This window comes from Heterocephalus glaber, unplaced genomic scaffold, assembly GCF_053883595.1.
Source record: "Heterocephalus glaber isolate CG9 unplaced genomic scaffold, H.glaber_assembly_v1.0 deba00001610, whole genome shotgun sequence".
Lineage (NCBI taxonomy): Eukaryota > Metazoa > Chordata > Mammalia > Rodentia > Bathyergidae > Heterocephalus > Heterocephalus glaber.
Genome location: NW_028258381.1, coordinates 28,196,130 through 28,220,453, shown reverse-complemented (window position 1 = coordinate 28,220,453; position 24,324 = coordinate 28,196,130). Strand labels below are relative to the sequence as shown.

General features: G+C 34.3%; 1 protein-coding gene across 1 annotated transcript in view; it reads left to right on the top strand.

The window, feature by feature from the left end:
* Sugct (succinyl-CoA:glutarate-CoA transferase) overlaps positions 1-24,324 on the top strand; it is a 743,994-nt gene that overhangs the window by 338,465 nt on the left and 381,205 nt on the right. The window contains exon 12 of the mRNA XM_004840252.4: positions 15,156-15,258. Coding sequence (XP_004840309.1) covers positions 15,156-15,258 — 103 coding nt within the window. The remainder of the gene's footprint in view (positions 1-15,155; positions 15,259-24,324) is intronic.

Here is a 24,324-nt window from a genome sequence, read left to right as displayed (position 1 = left end):
GGGTGATGTAATATTTATGGTACAGGGTTGTTGGGCTGATTGATCGTGTAATCTATGTAAAGTGCTTATACCAGTGCCTGGCATATAGGCTAGTCCATAACAATGTCAACCATGAGATGTCAGGTTCTGTCCTGGTGTACGACTACAACAGGGAGAAAGCTGGACTTGTTTCTTGCCCTGTAGTGTTTAGCGTCAGTGGGGATCCCTATGTACTTTTCTTGCTTCTTTTACGTTTGAAAAATATTAGAAAAAAAGAATATGGTGGGGCAGGGGGTGTAGCTCATTGGTTCTGCTGTCTGCGTCGCAAGCGCAAGGTCCTGAGTTCAATCCCCGGTACCAAAAAAGAAGAATGTAGTGGACATTTCCTTTCTTCCTTCTTCCCTCTCCCCTTTATTTCCTTCCTCCTCCCTGCCTTCTTCCCTCCTTCCCTGCCTTCCTTCCTTCCCCTCTCTTTCTCTCTCCTCCCCTCCTGCTCCCCCTCTTTGTCTTTCTTTTTCCTTTTCTCTCTCTCCCTTCCTCCCTTCCTCCCTTCCTCCCTTCTTTTCTGCAGTACTGGAAATAAAACCTTGGGCCTTTACCCTGACTTATATCCCTAGCAGTTGGTTTTTGAGATTAGATCTCACTAAGTTGCCAGATTTCCCAGGCTAGGCTCAAAGTTGCAGTCCTCCAGCCTCAGCCTTCCAGAGTGCTGGTTTATAGGTATGCATCACCAGCCCAAGTGATTGACATTTATTTCTATTTATATCTTTCCAAATTGTTTTGGGAATTTTATTAGTGTATAAGTTTAACTAGATTTAATCATATGTACATATAATTGTGAGTTTTTTGGGGGATTTATTTAAAGTATTTTGTATATATATTTTGTTTATATTGACTATATAGTCACTTTATAGTGCTCATATAGTGATCTATTGTATAAATATTCCTTATGTAACTAATAAATTTAACTATTTTTGTCATTTAAGTTATTTAAAATATGTTCTATTACTATTAGAAGTATTTGATTTGAGTATCTGTACAAATGGAATGACACAATCAAACTTAATGAACAAATTTATAGCTCAGATTGTTTTCAATAAAATTAATCTGTAACACTATGTAACCACTCATTTTTGCAACTCTGTACCATATATCATGATAACTCAAAATAGCTGAATCTGCATCTTTAAAATTCCAAGTAGATCTGAGCTTCCCTTGATTATTTATCTTCATACTTTTCCTTTGAGTAAAATGTTATTCTCCACCGATAAGTGGTGTATGGATAGTCTAAATACTTTATATATACTATTGAGCAATAGGTAAAGAACAGAGGAGTATAGAGTTTATAGAAGAGATGGTTTGGTGAAAAGGCATGACTGTTGTTTAAAAATATTTAAAGATTGTTATGGGGAAGAACATTGCCTGCGACTCCTCAGGACTCGACAAGGACCATTGGGAGCAGATTTGCAAGGGCCAGTTCCAGGATGAATGTGAACAGTTGTGTTCTCACATTTAGAGCATTGCGTCTCACCTGGGAGGAATCTTAGATTCACCATCAGAGAAAGGAGAACATTTCAGGTGAGTTTAGGGAGGATGGCCAGAAAGGTGGGGAAACTGGAGTCCTCCTTTAGAAATTACCACATGTAGGTGAGATGCTTTTGAAATCACTGCCTGCCCTTGCAGAACATTTCCTGTGCTGTAGACCTGCAAGAGGAGGTTGGATGACATCTTTTCTGGGTTTCCTGGGCTGAAGGAAATTGCCAAGTAAAATCTATTTCTCCTTTGGAGTCCTTTCAAATCACAAATAACATTTTCTATCCTATACCTACTTTTCTTTCTACCGTTTCCATGTTAGTGTATTATGTACAGTAAGAAAATTATGTTCCCTTTCCTAAGGCTATTCATGCATAGAAGGCACCAGATGAGAAAATGGGTAAATCTGTAAAGTAGTAGATTTTCATACTTCATTTGAAAATTTCCTCTTTTTAATAAGTTTAAATTAAATTCAGTAGAGACATATTAAAAACAGGATTTTGAAACAGAAAAAATTAAAGAGGGGTTGCAGGGTGCTGGTTTTTTATGGTATGTTGCTTTCTATTACCATGTACTTGAGTACAGATTATGTTTGATATGTTGCTGATAGTCTGTGTATTTTAAGTGACTTTGGTTAATTATTATTCTGTCTGGTAGTTGAGTCAATAGATGACAAATAGCTGTTAGAGCAAGAAATATCACAATGGCATCCCCAACAGTAACAATACAATTTTTATCTTAGATTTTCTACAATGTGCCAGGATCTTAAATAAATTTAATCTATGTCACATATATTTATTTAACCTTCAAAAAACCCTTACAAGTTAAGAATTATTATAATACACTATGTTATTGATGATGGAAGTAAGGCTTAAAGAACTTAAGAAAAATATTCTAAGAACATGTAAATAGTACATTACAGAGACAAATCCTGGCTAACCTGTTTAAAGAGCTATGGTTACTTTTAAATTGAGGCATATTTGACCAATAAATATTATATATAGGAGGGATATAATTTGATGATTTGCTATACCTATACATGATGACATAATCATCACAAGATAATTTTTATATTCATCACCATAGTTCTCACTTTTTGTGGCAAAACATTAAATATCTACTCTTCTAGAAAATTTCAAGTACACAGTAGGGAATTGTTAATTATACTCACTTTTTCCCCCGTAGATCTCCAGAACTTACTCATCTTGTATAATAGAAACTTCATTCCTCTTGATCAACATTTCTGCATTTCCCTCTTCTGTAATTAGATTTCAAAATATGGCTGTTATAATCTAAGTATGATCTAATCGATATTAATATATTTGTCTAATAGAATCTACTTCCATAGATGCATGTACATATATATGACTTGTCTTTCTGTGTCTAATTTAACATAAGTACTGTCCTCCACATTTATTTGTGTCGAAAATGGCAAGATTTCCTTCTTTTTTATGGGAAGATAATATTCCAATGTGTATATACATACACATCACATTTTTTTTTTAACCTTTCATGCATCAATGGACACTTACTTAGGTTGTTTCCATTATATCCTCCGTACTCTTCTCCATAATGCTCTACCAATTTACACTGGCACCATTGGTGTATAATGGTTCCCTTTTATCCACGTGTAATCTTTTATCTTTTTTTTTTTTTGGGTAGTGGAGATAGAACTCGGGTCCTTGCGCTTGCGCAGCAGGAGGCGAAACCACTGAGCTAAATCCCCGGCCCCTCTTTTATTTTTTTTTATAACTATTATAACAGCTATGAGGTGATGTGATTTCCCTGATGATTAATGATATTGAGAATCTTTACAGATACTTGCTGAACTTTTGAGTATCTTCTTCTGAGAAATGCCTATTCAGTTTCTTTGTTAATTTTGAAATTGGTTCATTTATTTATTTTTGCTCTTGAGCTATGTAGCTCCTAATACATTTTGAATATTAACCCCTTACAGACATATAAGTTGTAAATATTTTCTCCCATTCTGTAGGTTGTCTATATACTCTGTTGAGTAGCAGAAGGTTTTTAGTTTAATGTAAAAACATTTATCCTTTCTTGCTTTTGTTCCCCATACTTTTTGGGCCACATTCAAAAAGTCATTACCCATACCACTATCAAGCAACTTTCCCCCAAAAGTACTCTTCTAGTACTTACATGGTTTCATGTCATATGTTTTAGTCTCTAATATGTTTGAGATGATTTTTGTGTATGGTGTGAGATAAGGGTCCTATTTCTTTCTTCTGCATGTGGATATGCATTTTTTCACTGTCCTTTACTGAATAGAATCTTCTAGTTTTGTTCATGATATGCTCATTGAAGATCAATTCCCTATAGAAGTGTGAATTCATTTCTGGACCCTCTGTTCTGTTCCATTACTTTTATCTGTCTGTTTTTATGCCATTGCCATTGTTCTTTTTATTCAAGATCTTTTTGGTTATTCTGGGCCTTTCTTGTTCCACACAGATGTAAGAATTGTCTGTTTTATTTCTGTAAAACAATGCCATCAGAATTTTGATTGTGTTTCCACTGAACCTATAGCTAGTTGTGTCTATTGTGCACATTTTAAAGGTATTTATTCTTCCAACCCATGAACATGGAGTGTCTTCCATTTTTCTATGTCTTCTCTAATATCTTTCATGAATGATTTATAATTCATAGAGTATGACTTTCACTCTTCTGTCTTTTTTTGAGTATTTTATTCTTTTTGTTGGTATCATGCATGGGGATTGAGTGGTCTATTAGAGAATGAGCTTCATACCGTGAAAGACACTAAAGAAATAGTGACCTAAAGATTGGTAGTGAGCTTCCTTTACACACACACACACATACACACACACACACACACACACACATAAATGAGAGTCAAAGGGAAAGAGTATAACATAAAATAACCATTTGTTCTGACCTCATAATTACATAAATATAGTTCAACCATTAAGCATAGGGATAGAAAATTGGGGCAGCATCATCAAAATAAAAACATCATAACTGGCTACAGTAAGATTAAGATATTTAGTCTGAAATTAAATCTCTGTATAGGATAAAGGAATGAAAAGCAAATGAATAGGGTAAAGCAAATGAAAAATTTTGGACTTTCTAATTTTATCATCAGCTTGAGAACCAGAATTATTCTACAAGTTCTATACATTAGAAACTACCATACATAAAAATTTAAGGTAAGAAAAATTGGTTTAATATAACTAATATAAAATGCCTTTTACACATTAATAAGTAAAAGAAAAAATCCAACAGAAACTTATAGAAAAGATAGAATTAGACATTTTGTAAAATATACAGATAATCAAAAGCATTAATAGTGTAATGGTATTTTCTTAATTGGGAAAAATCAAATCAAATCAAATGATAAAAATAATACTGAGTTTTGGTAAGAGAATCTGCGTATGAAGCACTTACTGTTTTCGTTGGGACATTCTTAAATCACCCCGTTAAAAGGGCAACCCCTGGCAGAAGGGGATTTTCTTTTTAATTTTTCTCTGTAACAATCTACAAATAGTGTAGATTTTCCTTACTTATCTTTCCCTTAGGTAAGCTACATGAAGATGAGAATTTTTCTGTTTTATTTAGTGCTATAAAACTAGTTAGTGCTTAGCCCATAGAAGTAACTCCGTAAGTACTTTTTCAATTAATTAATACAAAATATTTCAAAAATTATATATACTGTTAAGATTTACATTTCTAGAAATGAATACTAGGAATAAGATCATGCATAGAGATTTATCTGTAAGAATATTTATCATAGCAGTATTTACAAACCCTAGGAAAATAAAAGAAATACCCATAAGATTTTACTTAAGTAACTTACAATAGATCTTTGTAATAAACACCCTTTAACCATTAAAACATTATAATATGTAACATTTTCTGACATGGACATATGATTGCTAAATTTAAGTGGTTACAAAACATTGTGGTCCCTTTTTGATTTTTAAAACTGTTTATATAAAATGTTAAGATATGCAAAGCCAAATTATATCTGTGTGATAAGATTGATTTTATGTCTTCTCTGGTGTCCATTAAATTTCCTACAGTAATTCTGTATTGCTTTACTAGTAGTTCTTCATAAAGAAATCTTAACTAAAGAGGATTACTTTTTAGTATAAACAGCCTTTGATGTAAGGTATCACTGGACCTAGGCAATGTGGGCAACTTTCTCACATCATGTTTGTAATGATGCTGCTTGGTCCTTAATATAACAATTCTAGTCAGGCCTAGCATCATGACATACAACCCATTGTTTAGTTTAAAACTGCACGAAACAGTTTATTTCTGAACTGTGAAGGATAATTGGTATGACCCAGCGTTGTTAATGTGCCAATAATTACCATGAGTTTTTAAGACACATTGGCTACTCCACCAAGTGTCTTGCTGTGTTTAAAAGCAAGTTATATGAAGAATTCTAAGTGACCTTGAGAGAGAAGGCTGCGAGTGGATACCCTGCATGGGCCCTTACTCCATCTTCTGTGTGGCCTGAAAATTGACATGCAGACAATAGAGAGAGCTAGAGAATGTTCAGGGGAAAAGACAGATAACTTTAACCATAATTTATCAGTAATATGTAAAGATAAATTCCTAAGAGGAAATAAGGTCTGAGGAAATCACAGGAAATATTAAATCTGTGATTTTGTTTATGGTAGAAATGCCGACCAACAAATTCCAGCTGTTTCTCTGTAGGTTATAGAAGTGTCACAGGCCTGTTTATAGTTACTGAATTATAGACTCTAGCTTGGATATTACAGAGTCCCATTGGTTTAGTTTGGGTTTACTCTGATTTGTCTAAAGGGATATTGCCAATTAACTTATGGAATGCAGCTCTGTGCCACATCTTTATTTCTAAAACATCTACTCTAGTCTCTTCCCTCTCCCTACCAACTGTTTGACTCTCCAGAGTTTTAGTAAGTAAAACTAACTTACTGAACAGGTACATGGTGCCTACTTGTGCTCTGTTCTAACCTTCAAAGTATTAATTTATTTAACTCTCCACAACAAGCTTATGAACTAGGCATTATTTCTTAAAGCCATACAAGAAGCAAAAATCATAAAGGACAATAATCATAATTTGTCTATTTAAAGTTAATAGCTTCTATTGTAAAAGCGAAAAGACAAGCTAGTTAGTCTAGAAGAGATTTGAATGATTATAATTGATACAGGATTTATATTTAGATTATGCAAAAATTCTTATAAGAAAAGACAAACAATCTGAACAAAAAAATGAACAAGACATATGAAGAAGAAACAAACAAAACAAACCTAACATCCAGTGGCCCTTAAGTATATGAAATGATGCTTAATTTCTTCAGTTGTGGGAAATGCATTTTAAAATAATCATGAAATACAATTCCACTTCAATCATATTGACAGAACTTTAACACTGATACAAGTTTGCAAAAGTATGGAGTATGATGAAAGTAGCTACTGGCATTCACAATTTTAAGAGACTAATTTGGCAAAGTGTAATATAGTTAAAGATGTTTGAGCTTGATGAGTTGGCATATTCATTTCTTCATATATACCATAGGGTATCAATCTTCTATCAACAGAAACATGTATAGGCTTCCATGGAAGCACTGTGAGCAGTAGTAAGAAATTGTACATAATGGATCATTAGTAGGAGAAAAGAAAATGTTGCAATGTAACATCATATTGTGGATGTTAGTATATTTCATTTGAATTTTTATATGGTATAAAACCTCTCTGAAAAGACAACTAGACCCTTCCAATAATGTACATTTTGAGGGTCCTAATATACATATGAGAAATGAGTGAGAAGATTCAAAAATTTAGTCTTGTCAGAATCTGCATGTATAGTTTGTCTTTGAAATACTTTTCTGACTCAAATGTGGAGATGAATGCATGAAATCAAGCAGTGTATGATTTTACCTTTGTCGCAAGCTTGCCCCGTTTTCTGAAAGAGAACTCTGAAAATCATGGGTCTTTAAGTACCTCATAAACTCTTTAGCAGATGAGAAAAAAGGAAACATTTCAGTTGCTCCAAGTTGCTGTCACTGATTTTGAAGTCACCAGATTTGTCCAGGGGCCATGTCCAGATATGGATCTAGCATGAGACCTAAGAGGTGCTCTCTTCTCATCACTTACAGGAAGGACTTTGGACTTAATCTCAGCAGTTAGGATGAGATGAAAATATTTTTAATCTCTTTGGCCTGTCCATGGGAACTACATTGACATTGGTACCTCTCTTAATTGTTTCTGAACTGCCTTATTTATTGGCCTGGTAAAATGTGCCTGCTTTTTACTTCCTGCTCCACTTAGAATCTCTGCATCATCACTCCCTGCAACAGCGTAGTGAGTGTCAAGTGGGTTTCCTGACACCGGTCATCACAAAACCTCTAGGGTTTCACAACAAGCACAGATGTTTCCCAGAAATGAAACAAATAAGTGACAACAGTAAACAACATCAAATAAGCATATAAATATATTTCAGATGTCCTAGAAAATAACCATAAAATATCTGAGAGATGATCAGAAATAAATAAGACTACAATATGAATTATTAATTTTTTCAGGGATTTGCAATTATAAACATGCTATTTTATTGTTATATTTATTTTATTATAATAAATGCCATTTATTGGGTACTTGCTGTGGCCTGCTCTAATCAATTTATACCTATTGTAATTTCCCTGGAACTAAGAAAACTGGGGCTCAGTGAAGTTAAATAGCATACAAATCACAAATCCAGGTGAGATTAAGTTAGGATTAAAGTCGCACTTGTCTTCAAAAAAAGTTTTATTGATTAATTGATTAACTGATTACCTTCTCTATATGGTACAGTGTGAGGTGAGATGAGCTTTTGGCCCAGAAGGCAAAGACTTGATATGTTAGTGCCCATAATGCTTCAATTTTTCATCTTCAAAATAGAAAAGATTTATCCTTTCTCATAGAATTCTTAAACAGATCAGTTCAGAAAATCATTGCCAATATTATGAGACTTCATAGAGTTGAACAGTGACCAGCTGTAAAGGAGTAAGGAATGGGCCGGGGATTTAGCTTAGTGGTTCCGCCACCTGCCTCACAAGTGCAAGGTCCCGAGTTCGATCTCAGTACCAAAAAAAAAAGAAAAGAAAAGTAAAGAATGGTTAGAATGTAGGCAATTCACCTAATACAGAGTTGCCCCTGCCCCTTTCTCCTGCCCTCAAACCTGGAGGACAGACAGTAGCTAAACTGGCTTACAGGTGGCATCATGTGCTGCAGTCTGATTGGAAACTGTTAACATCTATTGAGCTTACTCTGGAGAACCTGGAGAAAACCAGTCCTGAGACCCATTAGCCGATAGGTTTGAAACTTCTAATCCATGAACTGCCTTATTTGACCTCTTTTATTAGTTAGTTTCCTCAGCTCTGAGGATCATATTTCTCACACTGATAGGATTCTCATATCATAGGTATCTAACCTTGTAGAGTTATAAGGTCTAGGAATAATAGAAATGAAGTATTTCTTGTGGTATTTGGTACAAAATGCTCTCAGTTAATGCTGCACTGAGCTGTCTGTGGGACGGGTTCACAGTAGCACATCACTCAGAGCTTTGGTCTGTTATCCTGAACATTGGTGCCAGAAGTCAAGCAGTAGATAGTGGCGGTTAACACATGGGCTTTGGATCCAGTATAGATATTCTGCTTAGCTACATAATGTTTATGTAAGTTCAAAAGATTAAACTTTCTAAACTTTGGTTTGCTTATCTTTTAAATTAGCATATGATGGCACTTCCTTTGTAGGACTGTTGTGAGAATTAATTGACATAATGTAGGTAAATATTTTTAGCATAGAGCCATTTACTTTGTACATGCTTAATAGATAGCTGCTTTGGTTTGAAAAATTGTTAGTTATTAATTGATATTTTTATACAGGTCATATGGGTAGGAGGTGCTTGCATTGTTTGGCCTATTCAAACCCAATTATTTTCAAAGCTCATGCCTTTTCTTTTGTAGTATGCTTCCTGTGTTTGAATATTTCTCGTAACCTGGCTACCAGTGAGTTCTGTATTACTAGAAATATTTCCAGTATATACAAAATGATGGTTTTGTAGCATCATAGGAAACAATGGATTTTAGAGGTCCTTTGAATCTTGAGATCTTATGATTCTCTGGATAGCACAGACTGTAAATTGAAACATCATGTTTTAAGCATTTTTAGTAAGTTATTTGGAACATGAAATTTACTTTTCCCAATACATACTCCTATACAGAATTTAGGGAACAATTTAGAAAAAGAAGAAAGAAGAGTAGTTGCTTGTCTTCCTTCTCCCTACCTTAGTGTCTGATTAAACCTAGTTTTATGGAGGTTTTAGGAGAAAATAACCTATCACATTAATTCAGGCTAATATGATTGATAACTTATGGCTTTTCCCAAACATTCATATCCAGTCATTCTTTCTTTTTAAGCATATAGTTGTCAATAAACAGTATGTTTCTTTAGCTTGAGAGAAGGTAAAGTTCTTGGGGAAAGAATAGATGAACAGATTTGAGACATACCTAAAGTTGGTGACTTATTGGAATGAGGAAGATTGGAGGCTATGTGGTGTGTGTGTGTGCGTGTGTGTGTATTCTCTCTCTTTCTCTTTCCCTTTTTTTTGAGACAGGGTCTCACTGTGTAGTTCAGGCTGCCCTTGAATTCATTGTGTAGCCAAGGCTGGCCTTGACTTTGTGGTAGTGATCCTGCTGCCTCAGCCTCTGAGTGCTGGGATTACAGATGTGTGCCACCCTGGCTGGCTGGAAGCAATATATTTTAAGCCAGCTATCACCACCGTCCAGGTATGAAGTATCAAATGCCAAGACTATGATAGCTATAGTGAAGGTGGAGGAATAAATTTAACCTTTGGTGGAGGGGGTGAAGGGAGGGTGGGAGAATGGGGAAAAAATAAGAGCCAAGATACATCATATAAAGGTACAAGATCCCAAAGATGAATGTAACTGTATTGTATACCTAAAATGTACCAATAAACTTAATGAAAAAAATTTAACCTTTGAAATTTTTATCAAACAGACAATTACAAGAACTGATGGAAAGACAGGAGTTCCAGATTTAGCAAGGGTATAAGTTCAGGCAAGGGATAAATACTAGGTTTGGGGAAAATGGGAATGATAAAGTCATCTGTGGGCATACTGCATTTATAAGCATGATAGTGGATCTGAGTGGAATTATCCTATAGTAACTAGAAAAAGGGAACTGGCAAAAATAGATCAAGTCTCAAAGAATGAATTTGAGTAACATCTGCAGAGATAATAAGATCACTTAGGTGAGTGTGTTAGCTAGCATTGTGTTACTATGACAAAATACCTGAGTATACTCCTTAAATTAACGTTTAAGGAGGAAAGGTTTATTTTTGGCTCATGGTTTCAGAATTTCCAGTCCATGTGGTCAGTTGACTCCGTCATTTTTGGACCTGAGTGAGGAATACATCACAATAGGCTGGGATCCCCATATCCCCTTTAAGGACACACCTGCGATGATCTAACTTCTTCCCACTCAGCCTCCTCTTTTCAATATTCCACCATCCTCCAATATTGCCATGGGTTGCTGACCAAGTCTTTAACATATAGGCCTTTGGGTGATATTTATCTAAACAACAGCAGTGAGTAAAAGATAAAAAGGAGTATTGGTTTTCACTAAAGAATTAATGTAAGAAACAAATGTCTAAAGAGGTATTAAAAGAAAACAGAAATGTATAAGGAGTGTCACAAGACTTGAAAATAGAATAGTTAGAGGTATCAAGTACTATGCAGCAAGGAAAGATGAGGACTCTAAAAAGAAAATTGACACGTGACTACTGAAATTAATGGAAACTAGGTAAGAAAAGGCACTCCTGAACAAGCCAGATTTTAGAGGCTCCAATACATAGGATGGTAACTAAAAAGGGTAAGGATATCATGAAAATTTTATTTCAGACAGAACTTGTTTATTATTGACTACACTATGGGAGAATTGGTAGATTTGAGATGCTTCAGAAGGAGACAGTATGTTGCCTACTGGAAAGTTTCCTTATCTCTAGATTCTTCTGCATCATTCTGTCCTCTGAATCAGTGCTGAATATGCCAATCCCCTGCCTTAAAGACCTCTTTGGGTTCCCTGTTGCCAGAAACTTGTAGCACAACAGACAAGATGCTCTGTACTCTGGTTCTAAACTCCCTCTTGCATTTCACCTTCTGCCACTCAGGGCACAGGGGAGTTCACATTCTTCCCAGGTCAGATCTTTGTACACGTTGCTCTCTCTGCCTGGAAATCCTTTCCCTCATCTTTCCCGTGGAAAATTCTAACTCATCCTTCAACACCTGGCTCGAATTTCATCTCTTTTTTGAGTTCTTTCGTGCCTCCCCTAGCCCAGTACAAGTCTCCTTCTTTGTGTCTTCAACTGTAAGTTGTTCGCTCATATCTTTGTCTCAGCATCCTGAATTTTAATTCATTGTTTCCATAGCTGTGTTAGCCATTAAACTATGTGATCCCTGAACACAAGAACTGTCTTTTTGTTTTAATCTCCATGGCGGATACAAAACAAATTCTTCACTAAAAACATCAGGAATGAATGAATATTAATATAAGAGAATATATATTAAAGTATAAAAAGTGAAAAAATACTATATTAGTACAGTTTCACCTCTATGCTCTCTCTTTTTAAAATTATTATGATATACGTAATATATGCAACATGTGAATTGGACATTCTGTATGCATATGCTACAGACATTGTATATTAGAAAATGGCTTTGTAGTTCAGCAATCTCAGCTTCAGATGCAACCTCAGATCTTAAAAGTGATGTGAATTTAAGTTAATTTTTCTGAACCTGAGATTCCAATTGGTCAAATGAAGATTATAGGCATATTTACCTAGCAGCATGGTGTGAGGATTAAATTGACAAAATATAGACTAAATTTAGTGACTAGCATTTAGTTATCACCAGTGTTAACTATTACTTCCAACTCCTGTCTTCGTGATCCAGATCTCTTAGTTTCTCTTTGCAGATTTGGCTTCTTTGAAACTTTAATTAATCCTTTAAGAAAATATTTTTGTCCATTTTTAAGATAAATTTTGGAATTAGGAAACTTAATGCAGTCTATCTTTATGTAGCAGTGCTTCATCTGTCTAAATCATGCTATCTGATTAATAATACACAATCCTGGCATCAGATAAGTTCAACAGATATCTAGAATTAAATACATTGGTTGATTTATTAGGTTCACAATTAAATCTAGATTGTAAGGCTCCAAATAACTTCCTTGCAGAGGAAGATGTGGTTTTGAGGCTTGCTAAACTGGATCTAAGGACACACTTTTTTGTCTTATCTTCAAGATTTGATTGCCCTGAGTGGTTTAGATCAACTCTCCCCCTCTTTTCTTTTTGCAGAATTTTTGTGGTTAATAAAAACATGTGCTTACCACCCTTTTTTTTTTTTTGCATAGATAAAGGAAAGGATTCCACATCAGATTTAGATCAAGAGATAGATTTTCAGAAGAAAATGATGACTCTGTCCTCTGGGAACAGCGGAATGTAGCATGTTCCATCTCTGAATGATTGAGTTTATGGCATTAAGGAACCCTTCCACACCCACACCCACTCAGAAATGCAGACAGTGGTCACCCTGCACTTTAGACGCTGCCTTTTCTCAGTCTCATTTCCAAAGTGTATCCGTTGTTTTCCATAGCTTGACATAAATCCCTCTCTTTTGCCCAGTGGTGAAAAGCTTATATAAATACTAAAACTTCAGCTATTCCCCTGAGTTCTCTTCTGGCTGCCTGAAGTCATGGGTTTGTTTGGATATTGACATGCATTCTCTGTGCAGATCTTTTAGGCCACTTGGGTGAGTCCAGTGGAGATAAATTCACTTGTTTTGAAAATTTATCAGACTAACCATTTTACCACTCTATTTATGAAAACTTAAATAATTGACACCCTGAAAAGGGTCCAGATTCAAAGAGTCTCTTTTATTCTTTCAGCGTATATCATTCTGATGATAAATATCTATGTATATTTTAGGAAGTCTTGGCTAGGAGATGATGTTAGCAGTCATTGAACGGAAAATATGAATGTGAAGACTTGATTAGAGGCAACACATTTAACCTTGAATCATGATACTCTCATGAAGCAATACTTTTTATTTTTATAAGTATTTTATTGTGTACTAAATGGGGATAGTGAATATTACTTGAATGAAATGAAAATGTGTATAGTGCAGAATCTTTATCCATTAAAATTGGAGAGAAAAAGGAGACACTAAAGATTAGAATCAATGTTTGGCATATAGAACACACTCATTAAATACACATGTAGATAGCACTAATTGGATTCCTAGTGAAATGTAACACTTCATAAAAATGTTTATTTTCTCTTTAGGTAAAAATTTATATGATTTAACATCATTCTTCATATGTTAGTTCTTTAGAGAATACATCAATTTCACTTTTTTACTTTTTCATCTTTATTTATTAGATGTCAATCAGAGGAGAGTTCTCCAAGCAATGATACTGTTTCTGCACTTTTTTTAAATGATGAAAGAAGTGTATTTCTCTAATATAGTTTCCTATGCAGTCTGTAGATCTGAGATGAATTCTGGCTGTGTATAAGAGAGTAGAATAGAATACCATGAGTTAAATATTTCAACCATAGTTCCACTAGTATTTTTAGATTGGTAAGGCATTTTATTTGCTGGCAATAATCTGTCTTAGCAGTGTTTTTAAAAATTCTCTTTTATCACCTAGATTATTAATTACTAGCAGTAGTTTGCTGTTTCAACAATTAATCATTCTGAATTTTTCATGTATTAGAAATTACAATTGTGTTGAGTTGTCTGTAAGGATCTAAGATTTTCCTTCTGAGTTTCCCATTTTAACAGAGAAGAAAGAAAAAACAGTAAATCTCATTGACGAATTAGCTCCTCTTTCCTTAAGACCCAATAGTGAAAATAAATGAAATCAAATATGCTTTTATGTCCAAGCCCAACTTTAAACTGTAGAGGAAACAAAACAGAGGTAAAGGATATGCATGAATTTGAATTTTGTTGGCTTAAGTTAAAATACTAGGCTTTTCCAAGTATAGAGTTCTAGTTCATAAATTACATTGCAAATAAATAGCTAAGGTTGTTTTTGAGGTCAGTGATTGTGGTTGTTAATTCTTTTGTACTTTACACATTGTTTTATTTTAATATAGCTGTATTTTTTATTTTGTGGAACAATTTAGATTATCAATGTCTGTCCTAACCTGATACTGTACCTAAGACCTATAAAACATTTTGCTCCATGACTTCATACTCATATTGAATATTATTATTTTTGTAAACTGTTCAACACCACATTTAGAACTCAGTTAATACCATTTTTTACCTGGTGTTTCTTTTCCAGCACCCTCTTCCAAAGAATATATCAGGATAGAAATAGGAGGAATTATATCTCTAATGGTTGGTTTTTAAATCCTGAGGCCAGACTGGCTGCTTTTACCACTGTAGGTTCATATAAGTTGTTTCCTATACATAAATTTCCCTCAAAGCTCAGAGTTAAAGAAGTTTAAGAAACATGTTTTGTCACCATTAGTTACTTGGAAAGAGGCCCACATGAGAGAAGAGGTCATGTTACATTTTTTAGATTGTGAACATGCATCCTTTTTGGTACATTTCCAGGTTTGAAGAAGAAATGACTGCCACGTGGTTGTGTCTCTTTGAAGGCTGTGGAATCCCTTATGGCCCAATCAACAACATGAAGGGTGTATTTGCAGACCCCCAGGTTTGATTTTTGAAGTTTTTAGTTGCTTCTCTTTCCTACCCAGATTGATTCATACAAACGTACATTAGCCATTGATCTTAAGCTTTAAGCCACATAATATGACTTCATTGATATGTTCAAATAGTGGATCTGGGGCCGGGGATTTAGCTCAGTGGTTCTGGCGCCTGCCTTGCAAGTGCAAGGTCCCACGTTCAATCCCCGGTGCCAAAAAAACACAAACAATCAAATAGTGGATCTGAAATGAATCAGAATTTATAACTGGCTGTCTATAAACATACTTTTTTTCATCTGTTAGCTCTAATATATCCTCTCATCAGCCACTACCAAAATGTAGACAATTGAGAGGCTGGAGTCAGGCTCTCAGAGAACTTTCTGTTGAAAGAAATATGAGAAATTTCAGTTACGTCTTGTCTCTTATCATATGGCTGTCTTAAAATGTACAAAGCCTGTCATGTGTAGTTTTGCAAATTACAAGTTTTCATGTACTTTGATTAAAGTGGTTATTTGTGAGGCATAAATTTCACCTGAATAGAGGTTGATGCTATCCATTGCTTCAGAATTTCCTTCTTGGGAGCCAGGAAAAATGGTCACCTGAAAAAAATAATTTCTTCTATAGTATTGTTCACAGGATTATTTTTAGATGATCTCACAATAACAAGTTTTGATATTCTTACTTCAACAAGCATAATGATAAGCAATTTACTATATCTTAGATTTACATGGTAACCCCCAAATATGGAGGAACTTTGCTTTTCTGTGTAGCTTTTGCTATGATTATTCACGTATCTTGTCAATTTCCAATATTTCAAAACTATAGGACTTATTTCTTGTGTTCTTTATATTTATATAGTGGAAGGTTTTTATTTGAAATGAATTATTAAAAACAGAACATAGCTTTTTGAGCAACTTTGTTGGAAAACCAGTCACTATAATTTTGGTACCTTCATCTTACATCCAAAAAGAAAATTGGAGTGTATTTAATTCAGTAGTTATAATATTTACTGCCTAAAAAGGTGAATGAATTCATGAATTCTGCTCTGTGCTATTTTTCTGCCAAGACCGTGAATTTTGTTCGCAATAAAACAGTGGTCAGTATGGATATGGTATAACAGGGCCCACTTGGTGTGTGTTGTGTGAGTTTGAAAGGGATCACAAGCTCACTGGAGTATAGCCTGATGATTTCTTGCAATGAGGTGGTAGTGTGCACACCCCAAATATAGACCAGGAGGCTGGTTGTCTCACACCATAACTTCAAATGAGAATGAGTCATTGCTTTAAGCCGTTGCACACTGTAGGGTGTAGGATTTCACATTTATTTCAATTTGAGGGCACATTTTCCTAGAGATATTTCCTGAGAGTTTTTCCATCAGCATTTCTGTTGCTTCACCTGTTTGGTAAAGTCACCAAAGCAGAGGATTATTCTTAAATGTTAGTAGGTGTGTTCTAATAGTATCTATTTTTTAGGCTCTGGTAAACATTGACCTAAAGTTTCACCCACTGCCTTAAAATTGTTCATATCATGGCCTGGTCAGAGCAAATACAGGGTACTTCGGATTTTTGTATCTAATTTTCCCTTGTAGTTCAGTTTAATTACTGCAGGGGAACTTTAATTATTATCTTGATATATCAACTGTTCTGGACCCATAAAGAAGTTTATATTTTTTGTCTGTGGCATATTTTCATACTTAATCTACTTAGCAAATGGAGAAGATTGATACTGCCTAAGCTAGGATACCATCTTTTAATACTACCCTCAAACTTTCTACAGGATCCTCTTTTACCCATCAAAAAATGGATTTTAATTGTTACAGTTTTAATATCAAAATTATCTAATTACACTGTGAGTGTTATTGACAGTTGTACCCTTGTAGCTAGAGGAACATTGTTCTCTTTTATATGTAATTTTATTTTTCTTTGGAATTTAAATACAAGAATGTATCCACACAATTTATCTGGAGTTTTAGAAAGACTAGAATAATATACTACTATTACATTTTGAAAAAAAGCAAAGATGGCTTTGGAAATTTAAATATTCCATTTGTGTTCCATATAAGAAGTAAGGGAACCATCTTTCCCTTTTGCTTGGAAGTGTTTGTAACCTATTAGAAAGAATTCTATAAAATTTTCAATTTTAAAAGGAATGTTTAATGTGGAAAAATCAGAAAGTTAAAGATTATTAAAATAACGTAAAGTTGACATGTATAAAATGACTATGGAGAAAATTCTTTCATTTATTCAAGAAACATTTATTGTATTTATTATATTCCAGATGTTAGAGATTTAATATGAATTAAGTATTCTTTGGATCTCTGAAAAACAAATTAAAAATTGATTTAAACAGCAGGTACATGATAAATATTTACATATGGGTGAATCAACAAATGAATAAGTTGTTTACTTATAGAAAGTGTAGGTTTTCCAAATGATCAAGTGCCTGCTTTACTCCAACTGGGCTGACAAGCCATCTTTAGGACTGGTTGAATTGTTCTTGCTGATCTTGGGGGCTGAACATAAATAACATAATGGTTAATTGTCCAAAGTGTTGGACAGTTTTATAAACTTTCCAGGCTTTAGTTTCCTTAACTTTATGGTGAAATAGGATCATATCTCTATACTGTTGAAAGTATAAAATGAGATGTTTATCAAGGCAATAGCACAGGGGTTGTTAGATGGTAGATGCTCATTGTGTAGATCCCGTTATGATGGTGGCCTGTATGGTTGTATTCTTGATACAAACACCTTTGTTACTTACCTTCCTAGTGGATGGAAGTACACTCATATAGTCACCAGGATGAGGGTCATTTACATAATATCACACTGTACTGTCTTGTTAAGAAGAAGCATCCACGCTCTGTACTGGGAAGGTCTCAACTCTTCATTCTTTCCGATTATTGACAACCCTATTATTTTTCATTTCCACAAAAGGTTTTGTAAGTATGATTTCCATTTGAGGTGGCCAATCTTGCTTTCCTCTGATGAGCTGCAGAGTTTCTTGGCCCTGGGTACAAGGAACTGGCCACTTATGCTCAGATGTGGGAACACGGGGCTGGCGTGGCGGCCGGCTCTCCATGTGCGCTCTGCCAGCACAGCTGCTCATTCAACTGAAAATTACTTTGGGTGAAGTACAAGGCCTGGAACATGGTGCAGGAAGGAAGGCTTTGATGAAGTGGAAAGGGGTATGTCCAGCCGGAGGGCAGGGGGAAGAGGATTGCAACCCTCAAGGAATAAAAAAGAATTTTGTGTGCCTACATATCAAGTAGGTCATTTACATTTAATTTGTGTCTTGAAAAGTTGGTAGGCAACAAAAATGTATTTGATGGTAGAAACTACTGCTAACCTAACCTAACAATTTCATCATAGACTCATGTTCCAAGAAAACTTGACTTTTTAACTAAACTAAAACAAGACAATATGCTTTTTTCTGGACAGATGAATGATTGTATACCTTTTATGCTCTGATTAAATGCTACAGAGTTTTATACACTTAAAGCTCATCCTACAATCATCCATTGTTAAGTCAGTCAAAAATACTACAGGGCCTTTTGTTCTGCATTTACTGATAGTTCTGAGAAGTTTTGACTCAAAATGGTATGGTAGTTTTATTGTTTTTCCTCACTCAGTGACAGATTATCTGTGGGAAAGCTCTGTGCATTATATAGTATAATATAGATTATCTGTATGTAGATTTTAATAGCCAGTCATTTTTCCAAATGCTTTCTTAAAATATCTTCTTTTAATCAGGCCAAGATTGTGCAGTACATTAAAGGAATTCTTAAAAAGTTTCAAAAACGTACTAGATGACCTCAGTATGGTCCTGTTTAACATACCCTTGGGAACATGTGCGTGAAATACATTGTGGTTTGAGGGTTTCCAACCCAAACAAACTTAAAAGAAAATGCAGCTTTTAATAGAAACTTTTGAAATTCCCCTGAATATAGGTATGGATGTCACCACTGAGAGAGGATTTGAAAGCATCATTATCTACAATGAGTATCAAAAGAGAATGCATCAGTCTGTTTTCAGGATTTCGCTTCCTAAGACTGCATATTTACATATTTTACTGTATCATCATCTGTGATTGAACTGCTCAGTTAAAAATATTAATGATTGGAGCCTTTGATTAGTATTTTTTTCCCTTGATGTCATGACCTAAGAGTGGGGAAGAAGGGGAAAGGATGTCACAAAACTGGTGTTATTTAACAAAATCTTCCCATTTGTACCACACAAGTTGAATAATCAGGTGTAAGACATCACTGTGAAGCATCACTTCTGAGAACTATGGGGAGGGAAATATCAGAATTATTGAAATATCACAGCTGGCCCCGATTTTCACTGGTGCCAAACACCTGCAGGCTCTAAAAGGATACCAAAACAGGACTCCACCCTGTGGCAGCAAGCCATTCCTTAACAACTCTTCCTTAACTTTGCATCACCATCAAAATTAATTTAACATTTTCTACAGAAACCTTATTCTTCCTGTCCCAGAAGGCCGTTACAACTCCTTTTGCAAATATTTCATATGGGATAAATATGTCATAGAGAGAAAAGTGAATTATTGAAATATTTAATGGCTGAAAATTATCTGTTGTTTTCATCTCATTATTTGTGGAAGCCTGTGAAGTTGGAGGTTTTATTAATCTCTGGGCTAGCTCATATTTTCTAAATGATTTTGTTTTAGCATATTTTGGCAAAATATCTGAGCATTTTGGAAAAAAGGTCCTTCAATATTCATGTAAGTGTCGAAAGAACCCCAAAATTCAGAGCTGTTAGTAAGCATGCAAAGCACTCCAAAATATAGAGCTAGTTTTTAAACCCCTTTTACTACACACACACACACACACACACACACACACACACCTGACACACTTTTAAAGATCACCTTTGGATGACATTAGTTACTATTTTTTGAAATGCAGTTGCATAGTGCTCGGGGGGTTTTACAAGTCAAACAAGATTATAGCCTTATCTCTAATACTGCTGGGAAATACATACATACAGTGGTTCCTGTACCTGGAAAACTGTTGATACAGGTATGAGTTAAACTAGTTTGCCTGGAAATAATTCCTAGTAGACAAAGAAGATATAAAAATACATTTTATGTTTATTTCCAAATGTACAAGACACATTTTAGATGATGCATAAATTTAGATATTTCATGTATGTATTTGTTTTATGATATTTGGGTATGATATTTTCTATTTCTAAAGAAATTTTGAAAGCATTTCATAATTAGGTGATTAAAACAAAAATTGAAAGTATTTCTTATTAAAATATCTAATAAAAGGCAAAAATATGTAAGTTTATTCACTAACAAGCATCCTAATGTAAAAAACTTTGTGTTATTTTTTACAAGAAATTCACTGAAATGTTGAATGTAAAGAAAGGACTTAGAATAACATTACTAGCACCTGACCTGGTGACACATGCCTGTAATGTCAGCACTCTGGGAGGCTGGAGCAGAAGTATCACAAGTTTGAGCACAGCCTGAGCAATTTGGGATGACCCTATCTCAAAATAAAAAACAAAAAAGATCTTGGGATGTAGTTCAGTGTGAAGACCCTGAGTTCAATTCCTGATACCACAAGAAAAAAAAAAGCAATAGCATTACTGATATTTTATGTTTTTTAAAAAGTCTACATGTCTTCAACATTTGGATCCATTTGGAAGAGACACTGCTTTGAACTATCACACTAAATATAAATTATTTAGGTATGGTACTTACTTTTACTGAGGTATCCAACTGGAATGCCTTGACATTGCCTGAGTGATTGTTTTAAGAAAAGGTGAAAGAACTGGTTTGGGGAAAAGGGAGACCATGATCACTTATTCACTCATTAAGCCATCTACTCTCAGTCAGTATGTGGTAAAGATGGCCCGCTTGTGTTCTGGTCTTGTGTTAAGTGTTTGGCATGCGGTGGGACAATGGAAGACAGGGAGTCCAGAAAATATGGTGTCAAATCCTCAGGAGGTTGCAGTCTAGCTGAGGTAGACAGCATTCGGTGTCATAGAATTACATATACATATAAGTACTCTGATGTTTTTAATAGCAATAAATAATCAACATAAAGCTTTACGCGATTTTTCTATTTAATGATTTAACAAAAGTTTAAATGCTGAAGAGCTGCAAAATGTCTAGCTTTTGAAACTTGCCGAAGAGCTCTTTATCTTTCTAAATGCTCCTTGCAGTCAGTTTACCACAGTATTATTAAATTCCCTCTCGATGAGGAAGAAAATAATGGACTGTTTCAGGCTTTACTGTTTATTTTGAAATTATTTGATCTGAGAACGTAAGAGTTTTCTCATTGTCATATAAAATTAATGTTTCACTTTGTCTTCCTCTGTCCTTGTCTGTGTCACTGTATCCTGTGTGTGCACTGGGGCAAGAAAGCAGATTCCTCATCAGTCTCTAGATGTGTAATATATATTTTCTGAACCTTTGCAAAATATTTCCGAGTGGACCTAGTAAAATCACTGACTTTTACCAACCCTAAATTAAATAAGAAATAGAAAAATTAGTTTTAATAATACATCTTAACCTAATGTCTTCAAAACATTTTAAAATGCAATTGGTACTATAAAAGAATATTAATAAAGCATTTAAAATTTTTGCATTATCTAGAAAACTACAAAACTTGGTCAAAAGCCATAAAAGTCTTGAAAAAATGTATAGACATAATCATTTATGGCTGAGGAGACTGAATACTGTTACACCAATGATTTCCAGATCATTTATTGCTCTACTCTAATTGCAGTCAGTCCTAATGGGGATGTTTTTGTGAACTTTTATGGAAAACAGTTTATCAAAGATATCTGGAAAAATATGTGGACATGAACAGAAAATATTATATATGTGTGTGTGTAATAAAAGGGAAGCATGCATTGTCATGTATGGTAAAATATATTTTAAAATCACATTAAAAGAGTGTTCAACTATTAGAGAATGGAGAGGTAAATTAATGGAACATAAAGGAAAACTCAGACACATTACACAGATTGGTATATGGTAAAAACAACACGACAAGTTGAGAAAGGCTAATTATTTTCTATTCATAATGGAGGAAATTAACAATTATTTTTCTTTTAAAGTTATAGGCATACTTTCTACCAAGATAAGTAATAAAGGCTTTAGAGTTTATTGTAGAAAGTGAAACTTTATATAACAGAAATATGAATGATAAGCAGTTAGATTTCAGGAAAAGTAAAGGCTTTCTAGATATAAAGGCAATAAAAGATGTTACAGAGAAAATGATTCAATAAATTTGACTAGAAAGGAACAATCTATACAGTATAGTACAAGTTACCATCTCAAAGAGAAATATGCCCTCTCATGTTCATTGTAGCATTACTCACAAAAGGCGAGGTATGAAAACCACCCAAGTATCAATGAATAAATGGGAAAAGAAAATGTGATCCATGTGTGTTTTTTACGTATAATGGAATGTTATTTAGCCTCAAATACACACACTAACTTGGATAAACCAGATGATACAATGCTAAAATTAGTCAGGCACACAAAGGTAAGTATCTTATGATGTCACTTGTATGTGAAATCTAATAAAGTTGAATTAATAGAAACAGAGCAGAATAATAGTTACCAGAGGTTGGAGGGTGGATACAATGGGGAGATGTTAGTTAGACACTATAAAATCTCTGCTATAAGGTGAATAAGTTTTGGAAATGTAATCTATAACATGGTAACTATAGTTAATATGAATGTATTTGTCTATTTAAAATTTGTGGAGAGAGTAAATCTTGTTTTCCACCCCCTCCCAAAGCAGGGTGAGGATATGTTGGATATGTTAATAGATATGTTAATTAGTTTGATTGTGGTAATCAATTGACAACGTATAGATATGTAACACATGATTTTGCACACTTTGTAGGATTTTTATTTGCCAATTATAACTCAATAGAACTGGAAAATAAAATTATGACATTTCCAAAATTAAAACACAAATGGAGGAATAGATTTAAGATGGTACATTCATGTACTAAAAGGACTTTGAAAAGGACTCTTATATTTTGTGAAAATTCAGAAGTTAGAAATGGACCTTGAACTCGTAGATCAATGAATGAACTCTCTTTTCCCTTCCTCTCCCATTCCTTGCTCTCCCCTCCCCTTCACTTCTCTTTCCCTTTCTCTCTTCCATTCCCTTCCCTTTCCTTTTTTCCCTCCCCTCTGTGACTCTCCTCTCCTCTGTCTCTGCCCTTCTCTGCTCCCTTTCCTTTCTGTCCTTTTATCTATTCTTCAGTAGTTAAAATTTTTTTTACATTGTTACTGTCTGCCTTTTTTTGTAGTCATCTTAATAGATGTGAAGTGGTATCTCTAGTGGGTGTGAAGTGATTTTGATTTATATTTTGTATCTAATGATGAAGATATGTACTCATTGATCATTTATATATTTGGAAAAAGAACAAACATTTTGATCATTTTTAATCGAGTTACATTTTAGTTTTTAATTGAGATATGAGTTCATAGATGTTCTGGATAAAAGTTCCTTCATCTGGATTTGCATGTATTTCCTTCCTTTTGATTTTCTTTTTATTTTCATATAATGTAGTTTGTAGCATATTATCTCATTTTATCTCTTGTGCTTTTGGTGTTATACTAAGAAACTATTACTTCATCTAAGGACAGGGATATTTACACTTTTGTTTTCTTCTGAGAGTTTTAAAAATGTAAGCCTGACATTTAGGCCTATGATTTATTTTGAATTTATGTGGGCTGTGTGTGTGTGTGTGTGTGTGTGTGTGTGTGTGTGTGCGTGTGTGTATGCAAGCAAGAGTAATGCAAAATTGAGGGGCCAGTTTCATTATTTTGTATATGTATATTCAGTTGTCCTACTATTCGTTGAAGTAATCACTCTTTCCCATTGAATTTTCTTAACACTCTTGCTCTAATCAACTGCCTAGTAATGTGTTTATTTTTAAACTCTTAATTATTTAGGAATGTCTACTTAAATTCCAATTCTTCTGTATAGCTCAAACTTTCTAATGTTAATTTTAAATTTCATCCATTGTGATTGAAAAAGCGTCATGTGATTTCAGCTCCTTCAGATTTAGTGA